At 53.0% G+C, this 16,330-nt stretch overlaps 3 protein-coding genes across 5 annotated transcripts in view; 2 read left to right on the forward strand and 1 right to left on the reverse strand.

Moving 5' to 3' along the window:
• The window catches only part of Tacc3 (transforming acidic coiled-coil containing protein 3), a 14,797-nt gene extending 10,010 nt beyond the window's left edge, over positions 1-4,787 (reverse strand). The window contains exons 1-3 of the mRNA XM_023700249.1: positions 4,627-4,787; positions 2,763-2,925; positions 2,525-2,667 (exon numbers count right to left, since the gene is read on the reverse strand). Of these exons, the coding sequence (XP_023556017.1) occupies positions 2,525-2,667; positions 2,763-2,924 (305 nt within the window). The 5' untranslated portion in view covers position 2,925; positions 4,627-4,787. The remainder of the gene's footprint in view (positions 1-2,524; positions 2,668-2,762; positions 2,926-4,626) is intronic.
• A 515-nt stretch (positions 4,788-5,302) lies between these two features.
• Tmem129 (transmembrane protein 129) lies at positions 5,303-9,318 on the forward strand. 2 transcript variants are annotated; one of them, XM_004624625.2, is made up of 4 exons: positions 5,307-5,636; positions 7,147-7,621; positions 7,895-8,054; positions 8,135-9,318. In XM_004624625.2, exons 1-4 carry the CDS (start codon positions 5,432-5,434, stop codon positions 8,381-8,383), a joined length of 1,089 nt encoding a protein of 362 aa, XP_004624682.1. In that variant the 5' UTR covers positions 5,307-5,431; the 3' UTR covers positions 8,384-9,318. The 2 variants fall into 2 exon arrangements, with proteins under 2 accessions (XP_023556026.1, XP_004624682.1); XM_023700258.1 differs by lacking the exon at positions 7,895-8,054 and having other exon boundaries at positions 5,303-5,636; positions 8,135-8,274.
• Positions 9,319-10,615: 1,297 nt separating this feature from the next.
• The window catches only part of Slbp (stem-loop binding protein), a 17,615-nt gene continuing 11,900 nt past the window's right edge, over positions 10,616-16,330 (forward strand). The window contains exons 1-3 of one of the 2 annotated variants that reach the window (XM_023700603.1): positions 10,658-10,793; positions 10,974-11,078; positions 15,118-15,222. In XM_023700603.1, the coding sequence (XP_023556371.1) occupies positions 10,756-10,793; positions 10,974-11,078; positions 15,118-15,222 (248 nt within the window). In that variant the 5' untranslated portion in view covers positions 10,658-10,755. Of the gene's footprint in view, positions 10,794-10,973; positions 11,079-15,117; positions 15,223-16,330 lie in introns of both variants that reach the window. The other variant, XM_023700604.1, reaches the window with a different exon arrangement.

The following is a 16,330-nucleotide window of genomic DNA, read 5'->3' on the forward strand; positions in this document are numbered from 1 at the left end:
GGCCCCGTAGAAATAAATTTTAACAAGTGCTGGGGATGAGGCTCAGGGCAAAGGCTCTGGGTTCACAACTATGGCTGTGGCTCACGTCAAATGGACAAAAGAGCGTCATTTGACTTTCCCACTGCTTGGAAGAGGCCGGACTTGTCACTTTAGTGATTCAGGCAGAAAGGATCTTGTGCTTACAGCTGCCTTCTTACAATTTCTCCCCAACTGTGAAAACTTCAAGGTTAAGAAGCCAGGTATAAGGACATTGTCATGTAGCTGGCCTGTCACAGTTGTCCTACCTCCCATAAACCCTGAACTCCAGGATACCTAGGTATCTTTTTTTTTTGGCGGAACCGGGGATTGAACTGAGGCGCCTGAGCTTGCCAGACAAGCGCTTATTCTGAGCCATCTCCCCGGCCCCGATACCTGGGTATCTTGCTGTGCCTGTAGAGTTTGTACTCAGCAACAGGCCAGAATTATGCAACTAGAGCATGGAAAGACATGCACGCCTGGGCTGCCAAGATCAAATGCCACCCTGCCTCTCAGGCTTGCCTTCCCAATGCCCTCTCTCTTCTGTGCTTTAGTGGCTGCTGGGTGGCTCTTGGGGCCTGGGTTCGAGGCAAGACCCTCTTGGGCCTCAAAGTTAGTCAGATCCACCACAGCTTTGGCTTTATCTCCCCATGCTGGAAGTGGTTAGCATAGGACATGACTTGCTCTGATCACACTGGATCAAGTGTCACGAAGGACAAACAAGAAGTGCAAAAGCAGCGGGGACACATAGAAAGAGCAGCAGATTCAGGTTTGAGGTGACTGCACAGGGTGTAGGCAGCATGCGGCCCAGACAAATGTTGTTGCACTTGGTCATGATTTAATTGAAGAACATACTAGTGAACACACAGTAGTATCTTGCTCCTTATGCTTTTTTCTACACATCTGTAATCCATCTTTTTTTCTTTTTTCAGTACTGGGGATTGAACTCAGAACCTTGTGCTTCCCAGGCAAGTTCTTATTCTATCAGCCCATGTAATCCATCTAAATGAAAGTGGTTTTCTTTTTGGAACCGGGGATTGAACTCAGGCTCTTGCCCTTGAAAGGGAAGCACTTTTTTCACTGAGCCATCTCCCTGGCCCCGTTTTTTTTTTTTTTTTTTTTTTTTTTGCGGAATTGGGGATTGAACTCAGGCCCTTGTGCATCTACTTAGCTATCTCCCCAGCCCCTAAATGAAAAAAGTTTTCAAAAATCAGCAGACATCAGCACAAGCCAGGTACAGTTAGCGGCACACAGCTGTAAATCCTGCTACTTGGGAGGCTGAGGTGGGAGGATCACAAATTCTTTTTTTCTTTTTTTTTCAGAACCAGGGATTGAACTCAGGTGCTTGTGCTTGCCAGGCAAGCCCTTATTCTACTGAGCCATCTCCCTGGCCTCTTTCTTTCTTTTTTTCTTTCTTTCTTTCTTTCTTTCTTTCTTTCTTTCTTTTTTTTTTTTTTGTGGAACCAGGGACTGAACTCAGGCCCTTGTGCTTGCCAGGGAAGTGCTTATTCCACTGAACCACCTCCCTGGCCCCTGGATCACAAATTCTAGACCAGCAGGAGCAACTTAGATTCTACCTCTTCCCTTAAAAAGGATGAGGATATAGTGCATTGTTTGGCCAGCATACCTGTGGTCCTGGGTCCCACTCCCAGTACCACTAACACTACCACTGTGACCACAACCACCACCAGGACTACTACAGACCCAGCTCCAAATGATACAAGTTCCTCCTTGTCCTGGACACCACTGTGTCCCTGATGGCAGACAGGTTAAGTACTATTTCCTGGCAAAGCGTCAGCATCTGTCATCCCAGCAGGCCACTTGGCCATCTGCGAAGCCCAGCCTGCCCCTGTGCTTGTGTGTCTATCTGAAGAGGGGCTTCTCCCACAGTGGGCAAGTAGTTTGTCCCATTCCCTTGAGCTGTGTGTGCTCTGACCAATGGGCTGAATGAGTTTCTTTTTTTTCTTTTTGGCGGAACCAGGGATTGAACTCAGGCCTGTGCGCTTGCCAGGGAAGCACTTATTCCACTGAGCCATCTCCCCGGCCTTTGCATGAGTTTCTCTGCCTACAAGTCTCATCGGCTTTCTCCAAGCATTGACTGTGGAAAAGGGAAGCACTGTTGAGCAAAGGGAGCCAAGAGGCAAATGCAAAAACAAGAAATTGCAGATCATCTTCCTGGAGATGAGGTCAGAATGTCTTGTCAGGTTACAGAAACAAAGACCCAATGGCAAGGAAGACAGCAAAGGAGTGAGGTATGGAACTTAAACTTACTAAGGAGATCATTAGTATCTTTTCTTTTTCCTTCTTGGCGGTACGGGGATTGAATTCAGAACCCTGTGCTTGCCAGGCAGTTGCTTATTCCACTGAGCTATCTCCCCAGCCCCAGTAACTTTTCATTTCATTAGTAACTTTTCTAAGGATAATACTAACTTTCCACTGACACATAGGCTGTGCCCTGATACACCCAGAGCAGAGATCGGGAGAAAAGAGAAATGGCACTAACACTTACGTTTCTTTCTGTATCCAAGAATAGTGAGAGTTTTCTAACCCGATGCGGTCATCCAGAGCAAAGAGAGTCTCAAGTTTGCTGGTCATGTTGGGACTTAGGATCCTGTGTGTCTGTGGATCCCGCAGAGGTGTCTGAAAAGTCACCTATGGGAGAGTGAGGAGGACAGAGCACCTGTTCACAACTACACAGGCGGTGGCATGCAGAGCCTCAGTGAGCACAAAACAGAGCCCACTCTTACCTTGGTGGCTTTAGCTGGGTTCTTGGGTGGTACATTATCCTTTTGTGACAGACCAAGAACAGATGTTCTTCCGGTAAGGGCTGTTGGCGAAAACAGGAAGTTGCAGTGTTCTGCATTTTTTTCACGGGTGACGTTTTCGTCGTTTACAACTTGCAGACTCATTCTAGAAAAGTAGAACACACTAGCATCAGTGTGAGGGCGAGGATACTGCATTGCCTAGACAGACACAAGCCATGGATGGAGTACCCCCACAGGGATGTAGGGAGATGTACTTTTTGGCGAGGGGGTTGGGGGGGCAGAACCAGGGATTGAACTCAGGCCCTTCTACTTAAGAGGCAAACGCTTATTCTACTGAGCCATCTCCCCGGGCCCGAGATGTACCTTTCTTAACAGGTACTCCCTGTAGGTGGGGCTGGAAAGCCTGGGGTGAATCCTGTCTTGCTTCAGGCAGCACTGCTCAGGTTAAGCAGAGAACCAGTGTGGAGAAGGACTCTTACTGTGGCACCATGCTGTGGGGCAGGAGCCAGAGAAGAAACCCAAAAAACCCCCAAAGCCTCAAAGAAAACCAAAGAGCCAGAAGGAATCTGGGTTCTACAGGGGCCTGTGCAAATCCAGCACCACAAGGGGCAGGTGAGGCGAGACCACAGAACAAGAGAATGGGACTCAGTCCATTTGCACCCACTATGCAAAGGACAGAGATGGGGGCCAGCACTGGGAGGAGCGGTGGCTGACCTGACTTGGAAGCCCACCGTGGAGACTCGTGGATGGACAGGGAAGAAAGAGCAGAAGTGATGAAAACAGTCTCCTGCAGCCAGTGGAGGAGAGCTTGGACAGGGCTTGAACCATGGTGCCAAGTGGAAAAACAGCAGTCACTGGCAATGGTAGGTTTTCAGCTCCGAGGAGCCCTGTTATAGGCAGGGCTGGACAGAGGGCACCGGATGGCTGTATACATAAGACTCCAGGATACAGGGATTAGAGGAAGCCTAACTTTTTTTTTGGCGGAACTGGGGATTGAACTCCTGCCCTTGCGCTTGCCAGACAAGCATTTATTCTACTGAGCCATCTCCCAGGCCCCAGCCCAACTCTCTTGAGATGGGGTCTTTGCTGATGATGCCTGGTGGATTGGCAGGTGTTTATGACCAAGGCTTTAGCACTAAGAGTCGCACCACATGTGGGGTCTCAAGAGTTTGCCTGGTGGTTAGCAAGGGAGAAGAGGGTGGCCTGGACTCCGAGGAACGCTCATGCATGCACTCGCTGGAGGGTGCTGGAAATGAGAAACCTGCAAGCAAGGGGCAGGCACTGGGAAGCTGGAGAAAAAGCGTTTTCAAGAGAAATTTCGAGGGCCAGGGAGATAGCTCAGTTGAGTAAATGCTTGCCTGGCAAATGCAAGGTCCCGAGTTTGAGCCCTGGTACCAAAAAAACAAAACAAAACAAACAAACAAACAAACAGAGAGAGAGAAAGAAATTTCGAGGGTGGGGCCAGGCCCGTCAGGAGGACTGAAGTTATAGGACCAACAAGCAAGAAGGTGTCTCTAGGGGCCGGGGAGATAGCTCAGTAGAATAAGCGCTTGCCTGGCAAGCTCAGGGCTCTGAGTTCAATGCCTGGTACCAAAAAAAAAAAGTGTTCCTGGGACGGTGGCAAAAGCTCGAGCAGGAGGAAATGGGTCAGCAGAGAGGCGGGGCAGAGCCACGGTCTCCGCGAGCCGCGGTGGAGAGTAGGACTTCTGCGGCAGTAACCCGCCGGCTGGGGAGCGGCCCTTCCCCGGGGCCCTTCCGAGACGCAGCCCGGCGGAGGTCAGCTGGCCCCCGGCTCGGGACCCTGGCCGCTCCCACCCCTTGTGGGCTCCCAGCAGCCGCTGCCTACCTGCCCGCCGCTGCTGGGTGGTGGGCCCGCGCTGCCGCCCGCCACGGGGAAAGAAGTGCGCCGTGCAAGCAAAGCGAGTCGAAGAAAGGAGATCCGCCTTTTCAGTTCCCTACGGTACCCGCCGCGCCGGAGAATTCAAATACCGACGGTTGGTGCCGCGTGCCCAATCAGCTTGCGGTCGACGGCGGCGGCGCAGCCCGCGACCAATAGAAGGCCGCCTGTTACAGACCCCGCCTCCTCACGCACCAACAATTCCGCTTCCGGGATCGAGGGCAAACTGGGAGCGGCTGGCCCTCGTAGCTGTGCTTGGGCGCTCGCGGTTGGGTAGCAGCTTCAGATCCCGCCATTGCCCCGGGAGTTTCGGGCTATGCTGCGGACGCGAGAGTGCTGTGCGGTATAGCCCGGGCCAGAGACCAGCTTACTAGGACCCCACTTCTCTTAGCTGTGAATTGAAACCTGGTTTAGCGCCTCCTACAGGGTTGCTCAAGACAAGACACTTGCACCTTCGTGGGGACTAGCTCAGCAGCCCACCGTGCGGGGGCCCTGAAATCCTCCCAGAGCGCCTCGCAGTCCGCCCGGAAGGAGACTCAATTTCCCAGAGGGCCCCGCGGGGGGCGGGGCAGAGGCGACTCGGCTTCCCAGCGTGCCTTGCGGGGTACTCGCCAGAGTCGATCTCCCAGGGTGCCCTGCGGTAGGCCTGGGGCGACGCCTGTACCAAAGGTAACGGCGACTGCAATGACCACGATCCGCCGATCGCCCAGAACAGGACGTGTGGGTTTCTTACCTCTCTGGGGGCGGCGGCGCGATGGACAGCCCGGAGATGACCTTTACGCTGGCCTACCTGGTCTTCGCCGTGTGTTTCGTGTTTACACCTAACGAGTTCCACTCGGCCGGGCTCACGGTGCAGAACCTGCTGTCCGGCTGGCTGGGCAGCGAAGACGCAGCCTTCGTTTCCTACCACCTGCGCCGCACTGCCGCCACGCTGCTGTGCCATTCGCTGCTGCCGCTCGGTGAGTCTCCAGTGTAGGTCCGGGGTCGTCCGAGTCAGGCGCGATCCTCACCTGGAGGTGACTGAGGCGAGGTGCTGGCCGTTGGACCCGCGGCGCCAGGAGGGGACTGCACTTAGCTCCCCCGCTGGGACAGGGCCCTGAAGCCATCGGTGGGTGGGGCAGAGCTACCTGAGGTAGCGGGACCCTAGCGCAAGCCCAGGCTGAGCGGGCAGGAGTTTTGGGGTCTTTGCTTTTTACCAGGCTTGCAAGGGAAAGAAAAGCTCCGGTCCAGCAGTTCAAGTCCTGGGCCTTACTGACTTCGGCGTGCACAGCGATGCTGTGTGTGTGTGTGTGTTGGGGGCGACAGGTGCACAGGCCTCAGTGCCAGGCCAGGACTCTCAGGGGCTGTTCAGGCCAATACTGGGCCATCAGGCACTAGGGGAGCCTCAGGGAGGTGGCTCTGCGAGCTGGCTGGGGGGTGGATTGAGGACAGTGTTGGGATATGGCAGTAGCTAGAGATGGGGAAGCAGGTGGGAGGCCTTTGGAAGTCAGACAGAAAACGTTATGACTGGGAGGACAGATGACAAGTGGCTTTGTCACACCTGCAGCTCTAGAGACAGGAATTGTTGGGGTGGGGACGAAGCAGCCTGCACACTGCACAGCTGGAGGCAGCTATGGGGTGGAGGTATCCTTGCCATGGGATCCCCATTACATAAATGGGGATCCCAAACTTGGGGAGCACAAGCCACACCAGGATGCCAGAGCAGATAGTAGAGCCAGTCTTAATGTCTCACCAACTTCTGTTTCTGATTTTTGGAAATTTGCTAGTTTTATAGACTTATTAGTTACTTGTTGCAGCATGACAAATTATCTTAGTATATAGTTATTTGGCCAGAAACAAGCATTTATTATCATACTTTGCAAGCTGTAGCCTGCCTCTGCAGTCCTTCACGGTCTGCTCTACCAGTCATGTTGACATTCAATTTGTCCCTTATGTGCCCTGGCCCCCAGGACCCTGAAGTGGGCCAGAGTGCAGCCAGATTGTTATATGTGTTTTCATTTTACAATTTTAGGATTTCTTTTTAGGTTATTTTCCTCTGTTGTTTATGTGTTTTTTTTTTTTTTTAAACATTTATTTATTTTGTGTGTGTGTGTGTGTGTGTGTGTGTGTGGCCAGCTCAGCCCACCAGGGGGCGGGGCTGGCTGGCATGTGGTGCTGGGGATTGAACCGCAGTCCCTGTGCTTTGCCAAGCTTGTTCCAAGTAGGTGCTTTAGACCACTGAGCCATCTCGCCAGCCCTGTTTATGTGTTGTGTAAAACTAAGTTCAAAATGTTTTTCCCTGACATATGTACTAGTGCTGTTGTTACTGGTGGAGCCAGGCCTGCTGTGAAAGTAGAGGGGTGGTGAGGCCAAGGGCAAGTGACAAGAGAGGAAGTGGCCCTTTCCTTCTCCCAGCTCAGAGGTGGCTACTACCGAGGGAGGATTGCCTCAGCAGCCCTCACCCACCCTGAAGTAACTTCTTCTTTGCAGGCTACTATGTCGGCATGTGCTTTGCAGCCTCCGAAAAGCAGCTATACTCTCCTGGGCAGGCCTCAGAGGCCTGGCAGCTCCTCCTCGTGCTGGCTGTGGCGCTCCCCTCTGCTGCCTGCACTCTGATCTACTACTGGTCCCGGGACCAGTGGGCCCACCACCCACTGGCCCGCACGCTGGCCCTCTATGCCCTCCCACAGTCAGGCTGGCAGGCTGTTGCCTCCTCCATCAACACTGAGTTCCGGCGTATAGACAAGTTTGCTACTGGGGTGCCAGGTGCTCGTGTAATTGTGACAGACACGTGGGTGATGAAGGTGACCACATACCGTGTGCATGTGGCCCAGCAGCAGGACGTGCACCTGACTGTGACAGAGTCTCGGCAGCACGAGCTCTCGCCAGACTCAAACCTGCCTGTGCAGCTTCTCACCATCCACATAGCCAGCATCAGCCCTGCTGTGCAGCCCTTCGACATCCGGTAAGTACTTGGTGGCCTTCATGTCCCTCTGGGGCCTGTGTGACACCACCCTTAGGGCCACTGCCTCAACTTCCACACATGCCATCCCTCTCTGAGCTTCCTAGGAAACAGGCTGGGATGGCTTGGGGTTGTGGCTAGGTGACACCTTGGCTTCCAGCTGTTCCAGCCCCTCAGGGTGGGTGACCTTGGGTCCGTGGGCATCTTTGCTGGCCACTGCCCTGGACATCTCTCCAAGGCCCCAGGTCAAGGGCCCACAGGCTATACTTCCTACAGGCTGAGCTCCACAGAGTATGGCGAACTGTGTGAGAAACTTCAGGCCCCCATCCGTAGCGCGGCCAACGTGGTCATCCACCAGAGCTTGGGCGACCTGTTCCTGGAGACATTTGCCTCCCTGGTGGAGGTCAACCCAGCTTACTCAGTGCCCAGCAGCCAGGTGGGGCCAGATCTGAGGGGTGGGGTGGGCTGCCTTCAGGCCATATCACTGGACTCTTGTGACTCCTGTGCCCCTTGCAGGAGCTGGAGCCCTGCATTGGCTGCATGCAGACCCGAGCTAATGTGAAGCTGGTGAAGACCTGCCAGGAGCCGGCCACAGGGGAGTGCCAGCAGTGCTATTGCCGCCCAATGTGGTGTCTCACGTGTATGGGAAAGTGGTTTGCCAGCCGCCAGGACCCCCAGCGTCCTGACACCTGGCTGGCCAGTCGTGTACCCTGTCCTACCTGCCGGGCGCGCTTCTGCATCCTGGATGTGTGTACTGTGCGCTGAATGTTACTGTGGGTGTTGGTGGGGCCTTTGGGGTCTGAGCCTGGCTCTGTCTCCATCCAGCTGCGTTTAGGAGCAGCTAGTGCCCTGGGCCCCTGCCAAAGGCTGGATGCCAAGCACAGCATTTGCACCCCTCTTCCCAGGGCAGTCAGCACCTTCTTCTGCGCTTACTTGGCTCTGGATGAGGCAGGTGCTCCACACTGAGTTCACCAAGGCCCGAGGCCCCTAGTGTGACCGAGTGGGCTTCACCTGGTCACGCTGCCTTACCTTTATGGAGCACACTTGCTCTCAGTTACCAGCCAGACTCTTGTCTGACCCAACCTGCTCTCCAGCCCCGTCCAGCCTGGCCACTTGCTGGCACGCAGAGGCTGCTGGGAGGACCGGGGTGGAGCCCGGTGGTGGAGGGGAGATGGGGAACCACTCTTCTGTGCTTGCCCAGCCTGGGGCTTCCTGGTGGCTGCTGGAAATTGAGGGCCACCCCTGGATCAGGAAACAGGTGTGGCAACCTGTGGATAGGCCAAGTGGTACTTGAACATTCATGGGACCTGCCCTGTGCCTACAAGTCCTCACTGTGCTCTTGGTGCCTTTCCTGCTAACCCAGGCTACAGAAGGCCAAAGCCTCAGACACTTGGCCTAGGGCAAGGGTGGAGGGAGGTGTTGCAGAGTTAAAACCCCAGGTGTCGTGGTGACACCTAGAGCCTTGTCTCCTGGGACTGTGTAGAGCCAGGCCTTAGGCCTGGGTGGGTCTCAGCAGAGGCACATGCCTCTGAGGGGCATGCTGCCCGCTCCACATGGTGCAGGTGGGAGACTCGGCAAAGGCACGCGTGCTGGGTCTTCACACTGTGGCCCCCACCAGAAGCCGCCTGACTTTCAGCCGCCCCTGGCCCAGGCCCGCTCGGCAGAGCAAGGTCAGTTCTACAGGGTGGGAGTGCTGGCGTCCTGCTCTACAGGGTGGGGGTGCTGGCGTCCTGCTGCGGGAGCAGAGTTTCTGGGTGGATTGAGGTTTCTTCTTAAGTTAAATTACTTTTGTAAATAAAAATGTAGCTAAGTAGTACAGTGCTTAATAAAAGATTACTACCAAGTGCTGTATTTTGGCTTCACCTGACTTTAAAGCTTTACAGCATTTGGGGCAGTGGTTGGAGGTATCGGGAAAGATGGGTTAGAAACAATGGTGTGACAGCGTTTTGTCCAGGGAGAAAGCAGGTGGGAACGCGCCATGCCCATGAAGGGCCTCTGTGGGATGCCTTGTGGAGTTGGAAAGGGGCAGGGCATGCACCCAGTTGACCCCAGAAAACGTGCCCTCATGCCCAGGGCGCAGACAGCTGCTCGGGCTGGGACATCTTCAGCCTTGTCCTTTAATAGTGGGCCCAACAGGCCGCTGAAACCCATAGGGCCCAGGACCACCGATAGAGAGCGAGACTCTGGTAGTCCAAGGTCCAAGGCCTGGGATTCCTTCAGTTGGTCGCAGCGCGTGAACGGAGTCCCTAAGCCGCGAGGAGAGACCCCGCGGCCGGATCGGATCAGTGACGGCAGGTGTGCGACTGTGAGCACCAGCGTAATGGCCATTTTTTGGCCGAGATTACTCCAAAGCTTTTAATGATTTACAGGGTGGTGGGGTGGTGGTGCACGCCTGCAACCCAGGCGTCTAGGCTGAAGCAGATCCCTGACTTGAGGCCGGCTTGGGTTACTCAGAGATACGAGTGGCTGGAGAGTAAACTCAGTAAGAAGGTCGTGGGTTCCACGCCATTACCACGAAAACAGAATCCAAAAAAGCGACACTCCAAGGCCCAGGCCCGCGGGCGCTGCCGCGTGGGCGGGGCCGCCGCAGCCCGCACTGGCGCCTTCCGGGGTCGGGCTCGGAGGCCCGCCCGGCGCGCGGCTGCGGCGAGGCGCGCCTACGGTGGGCGGGCCGCTGGTGGGCACGCCTGCTCAGCCCTTCCCGGGCGGCCCCGGCGCGCGCGCCGAATCTCCCGCCAATACCCTCCGCCCGCGAAGGCGCGGCCAATCAGCGCTCGGACCCCTGGGGCGCCGGCCGCCCGCGAGCCTGCGGGGGCTGATAGTTCCTTTGGCGTTGCTCGGAGAAGCTGTGGCCCTCGCCCCGCTTTCTCGGGAGGCGGTCTCCGGCGGCGCAGGCTCGCGGCTCCCCACTGCCTCCGGCCTCGGTCCAAGCCCTGGTGCATCGCGAGGCGCTCGCGCCTGCCAGCCTCCTCCCCCGCTCGTGGGGGCCTCGTGGTCTCGCCCGGCCCCGCGCGCGGGAGAGCCGAGGGGCGGGGCCTGGCGCACTTAAGCGCGGTTGGGGGCGGGGCGTGCCCAGAGACGGCCGGCGCTTTCGACGCCTCTTGTGTCTCGTCGCCGCTGCACTTCGGTTGTCCGCCATGGCTTGCCGGCCGCGAGGCCTGCCCGGGTACTCCAGGTGAGCTGGCCGTGCGCGGTAGGCGGGCCCGGAGGCGGTCGTGCGGGCCGTGAGGGCACGGTTCCTGAGCTGCGGGGTCCCGGGGAGGCGGTTCGGGGCGGGCGGGGACGGTTCCCGAGGTGTGGGGGAGGGGGCCTGGCCGGCCGGACCCGACCCGACCCGACCCGACCCGACCCGCAGCCCGCCATCCCCCGCGCGCTGGAGCTTCGGGCGTAAGCGCAGAGCCGATGGGAGGCGCCGGAAGCCGGAGGAGGACGAGCGCCGCGCCGATCGCAGGCCCGAGAGGTGAGGTAGCCGCGCGGGCGGGGGGTGCGGGGCGGTGTCCGCGTCGCGCTGTCGGGAAGGTGCAGTTCGGGGACCCAGTTGGGGGTCCTTTATCTCTGCGCCCCGCCTGGAGAGCATCTTTCCGGGGATAGGTGGCGGCAAAACTGGTTTCAGCCGGAGCAGGTCAGCTAGGTTTATTAGGCTGTACAAGAGTGCCAGAGGTGTCCAGACACCGTCTTTGAAAAAACCCAAGGTGCTAGTTGTTTTTTTAGCTTTAGTCGTCTTTGAGAAGGTAAGTGTTGTATCAGAGTCCTAAATGTGTTACGTGAGAGCCAGAATGAGAGGCAGAGCTTGAGCTCGCTGATCCTTGCCTCCTGATGCTTCCCAGGGTGCTCTGTGAGAGCCTATGTTGCTGTATTTTGAGTCGAGCGTTTTCTAAGTTAGGCGGTTTGCCAGGAAGGACAGGATGCCAGTTGGACAAGGTAGCTGGGAGTGGAACAGGAAGGTAACAGGGTAATTCAGGGGGGCCTGAAGTAGGCAGGAAACAGCGATGTGGGCAGTTCAGGGGAGAGGTTTCAGGAGAGTTGGTCGGTGTTGACCGGAGGTGGGGGTGGGGTGAAGGAGGTGGTGTTTTATGCCCAGGCCTTTATTTTTTGTTACTATTATTATTATTATTATTATTTTTTGCGGAACCAGGGATTGAACTCAGGCCCTTGCACTTCCCAGGGAAGTGCTTATTCCACTGAGCCATCTCCCCAGCCCCTGCCCAGGCCTTTAGCTCGGGGAGGTTTTTGGTCTCTTGAGAGTTGTTAGAGGGTAAAGACATAGTAGCTCGGCCAGGACCACAGGGGGCAGCGAAGGTGGTGGGGAACTCAGGTTCAGGACACTTGCGGGCAAGCCCTCTAAGACTTGGTGCTGCTGGATAAGTGGAAAATCCCAAGTTTTTGGGCTCTTGGTGATTGGGAGACATTCCCCCTCTTGGAGAGGGTGGGAGCCCGACAGTCCTCAAGTGGAAGTGGTCAGTGGGAGTCCCTAGTTAAGGCTGATTCCACACACCAGTGATATTTGCAGTATTTAAAGACTTGGGTATGGGGGCCTGGCCCCAGCTCAGTCCTTTAAGTGGCTGCTTCCACAAAGCTGTCAGCCTCAGGTTCCTGGAGTTTGAACCTCACAACTCTCCCGCTGGCCAAAAGTGCCCTGAAGGCATTCGAGGAAGGAAAAAAAAAAAAAAAAAAAAAAAAAAAAAAAAACCCTTAAAGACTTGAGTATAAGAGAACTTGGAAGAAGGCCTAGCGCGTAATCGCCCCTCTCCACTCTGGCACCTGAGGGCGAAAAGCTCAAGGCCAGAGTAAACAAAAATTTGGAGATCAGTTTCTGAACTCTCCTTTAGTCTCCTTTAGCTGAAGAGCAAATTTACGTTCTTGGGCCAGAGAGATGGCTTAGTAGAATAAGCGCTTGCCCCTGAGTTCAATCCCAAGTCGTCCCCCCCCCAAAAAAAAAACCCGTTCTTAGCCAGTTTCTTTTTTCTTTTATTTTGGGGGGGGGCAGAACCAGGGATTGAACTCAGGCCCTTGTGCTTGCCCAGGAAGCACTTATTCTTCTGAGCCATCTCCCCTGCCCCTCTTGGCCCCTGTTAGCCAGTTTCTTGAAGGTGGTAGTACCTGCACCGTAGTCTTGTAGTTCATAGGTGGGTCATACAACCTCTTCCTTCTTCCAAAACAGCAGAAATTTGTCAGTCCATGGCCTCCCCGCTTGTCCTGCACTGTGTGCTTTGTAGAGCTGCCTGCAGGCACCCAACAAATGCAATATCTGCCTCTAGTCTGGGTGTGATGGTGGGGAGGGAAAGCGGTCCCAGTGGAAAAGAAGTTAACTCAGTGTGTGAAAGCAGGCTTGTCACAGAGGGTAGATTATGAATATAATTTGCCTAATTTCAGAAATGGGTTTTAGCCTCCCAAAAGGTATTGCAATATGCACTCTTTAAACTGTTCTTGTAGTTCAGATATCTGTCCTGGCTGGGAGATAGAGGCCTGTTGCTCCTCATGTACTAGTGAGCATGGTGGAGTCCACCCAGCTCTGGGCAGACCTCCATTTGATTCTGCTCTGTACCTGTGACAGAATTATTGAGTCAACTTTCAGTTGCCAATTTTGATTTCAGACCTTTTAAGCCATTTTTATTTTGATACCCATATCTATGTATATTGAGTTGGGGTTCTAAATTGCACAGGCTGGGTTTGAACTTGAGGTCCTCTTGCTTCAGCATCTCAGGATTACAGAATTTCCAGAAGTTACACAGATTCTAGGATTGTAGCGGCTTTCCATTTTTAAAATCCAGAAGATTACTTTTATGTTTTGGATTGGAAGTAGTAGTTTAATTTGTCATTTAACTATAGAATAAGTGTTATGTTCAACAGTATTTGTATAAGTTAAAATGACAGAAGGGTGGTTTTTTTTTTTTGGCCTGAGGTTGCCTTCAGCGCAGGTCTGGTTTGGCTTGAGTATCTGGGTTTTGAACCACAGCGCCTGAGACTGACTGCTTTGTTTAAGCAGGCACTTAAACTGAGCTAATGGGCAGGCCCCCTGGAAGATTACTTTTATTTGTTTGGTGGAACTGGGCATTGAACTCAGGCTCTTGAGCTTACTCAGGCAAGCGCTTACTCTACTGAGCTATTTCCCTGGCCCCAGGCTCACTTATTTAAATTGCATTTTTAAAATTTTAAACATAATAGCTAGAATACAGGAGGTTTTTTTTTTTTTTTTTCCAGTTGTAATCAGTGTCCAGGGGCTGGTGAGATGGCTCAGTAGTCTAAAGCACCTACTTAGAACAAGCTTAGCAAAGCACAGGGACCACATGCCAGCCTGCCCCGCCCCCTGGTGGGCTGAGCTGCCCCCCTCACAAATTAAAAAAAATTAAAAAAAAAATTAAAAAAAAAATCAAATGTCCAATTTTAAAAAAAATTGTGGGCCCAGGGAGATAGCTCAGTAGAATAAGTGCTTGCCTGGCAAGCACAGGGTTCTAAGTTCAATCCCTGGTATCGCAAAAAAAAAAAAAGTGTATTTTCCAGTATATGGAGTGAGCCTAGGGTCTCACATGTGTTAGGGAAATGCTTCATTCTTGAGCCATATCCCCATCCTTTTAAAATCATTTTGAGATGGTACTAAGTTCTCAGACTAGGCTTGAACTTTGTGATGTTCCTGCCTTAGTTTCCCAAGTAGCTGGGGTTATAGGTATATAGTATCATGCCTTGCCAGTGTGTAGTTTTGGTGCATTAGAAAAGGTGAATAGGAAAGTGGGGAGAAAAAAGGGAAATGTAAGCCTATAAATAAGGAGTACTTACAGCTAGAGTTTTTGGCACTAATCCTTGAGTTTTTAAATTGCCAGTTTTCTCCACTTTGAGATAAAATTGAATTCCTAAATTAGTTATAATTTAGGGCTGGGAATGTGGCTCAGTGGTGGAGTCTTGCCTTGCATGCACAAGGCCCTGGGTTTGATCCCCGGCACCACAAAACAAAATAAAATGACTCAGTGTAGGTGTGCCCCTTTACCTTACAGTCCCATGTAAGCAGCAAAGACTCAGAAATACATGTACATTATAACTGCAGCATGTGTTCTATAGCACAGGCATCTGAAAGGTAGGTCCTGCCTTCCTGTTTTTCAGTGGACTGTGTCCCCCCATGATTTAGCCAGCGCTTGCACACAGTGGGTGGGAAGTTTTTTTTTTTTTTTTTTGTGGCCTGCTCTGCCTGCCCTGGGGGTTGTACTGCATTTGGTGCTGGGGATCTGAGCAAGGTCCCTGTGTTCCTGCCTGCTTCCCTAAGCAGGTGCTTTAGACTGCTAAGCTGTCTCACCAGCCCATGAGAACTTTTCTGATGAAATTCTAGGAAAGCCTGAAAAGAATTATCGAAACTGAATTAGAAAGTTTGGAGCAGAGATTTTCTTTAATGTTGACTTCCTAAGTTTATTTTCTGGCCTTCTGCTCAACAGCCTCACTATAGCCTGACCTATTGGAAAGGAAACTGAAAATTCTTTCAAGTTTTGAGGTGCATTTCCATTTTATTTCAGCTTCACAACTCCTGAAGCCCATAAGCCCCTATCTAGATGCTCAGACTGGGCAAGTGCAGTTGAAGAAGATGAAATGAGGACCAGAGTTAACAAAGAAATTGCAAGGTACACGTTTTGGACTGCTTTGGATTTTTTTTTTTTTTTTTTGGGAGATAAGGTCTCTGTAGTGCAGACTAGCCTTGAACTCACTGTGTAATCTAGGCTGCTCTCAAACTTATCCTCCTGCATGTGTGTGTAGCTTTTTATTTATTTATTTTTTTAAAATTCTTTATTTATGTGTGTGTGTGTGTGTGTGTGTGGCCAGCTCAGCCCACCAGGGGGCGGGGCTGGCTGGCATGTGGGGCTGGGGGATTGAACCGTGGTCCCTGTGCTTTGCTGAGCTTGTTCTAAGTAGGTGCTTTAGACCACTGAGCCATCTCACCAGCCCCTGTGTAGCTTTTTAATTACATATTTAATCTAAAGTATGTCCTAGAGCAGTGGTTCTCAAAAATTGGTTCTCAGACAAATGATTAGGCTATCGTGGGAACTTCTTAGAAATACATGTTTTCTTGTCTACAGCCATACCACCCTAAATGTGCCCGATCTGATCTCGGAAGCTAAGCAGGGTCGGGCCTGGTTAGTACTTGGATGGGAGAGATACGTGTTCTCAGAGCCTTCTGACCTGTTCAGGGGCAGATATCAGCTGTACTAAAAGCTCTCCATGTCTGTTTGCCAGTGTGAAGATACCTGGTTTAGTAGGAATCCTTTCAAGATTGGGAGTAGGTGAAATTATACTGGGAATTGTCATTCCTTGGTAGGGCACATTTTTGGTGTGTTGCCTCACGCATTGCCTCTACTACACTACTCAGTTATATACCTCCCTACCTCTTGTTTGGGAACCTTTTCCAGTCATTTGTGTGTTTTTTTTTTTTTTTTTTTCCCAGTCATTTGTGAGGTACCCTGCACAAAAATGTGCGTTGGTGTCGTGCCGGCCCTGTCCCCGGGGTGCGCTGAGATGGCGAATGAGACTAGACACCTGAGAGGCAGAAAACTGGAGAGTCACTATGAGTCCCATCTACATAGTGAGACCCTGTAAACCCTGTACTAAATACATGAAAAAAGAAGTGCTTTGAGTGACACTTGGCCAAGTAACACAGCTTGGATAGCAGAGTTGCAGGAAAGGGTCTCTATGCTGGGGATTTCATCCCTTACAGTTTTTTTTTTTTTTTTTTTT

Source organism: Octodon degus, unplaced genomic scaffold, assembly GCF_000260255.1.
Source record: "Octodon degus isolate 3935 unplaced genomic scaffold, OctDeg1.0 scaffold00006, whole genome shotgun sequence".
Classification (NCBI taxonomy): Eukaryota; Metazoa; Chordata; class Mammalia; order Rodentia; family Octodontidae; genus Octodon; species Octodon degus.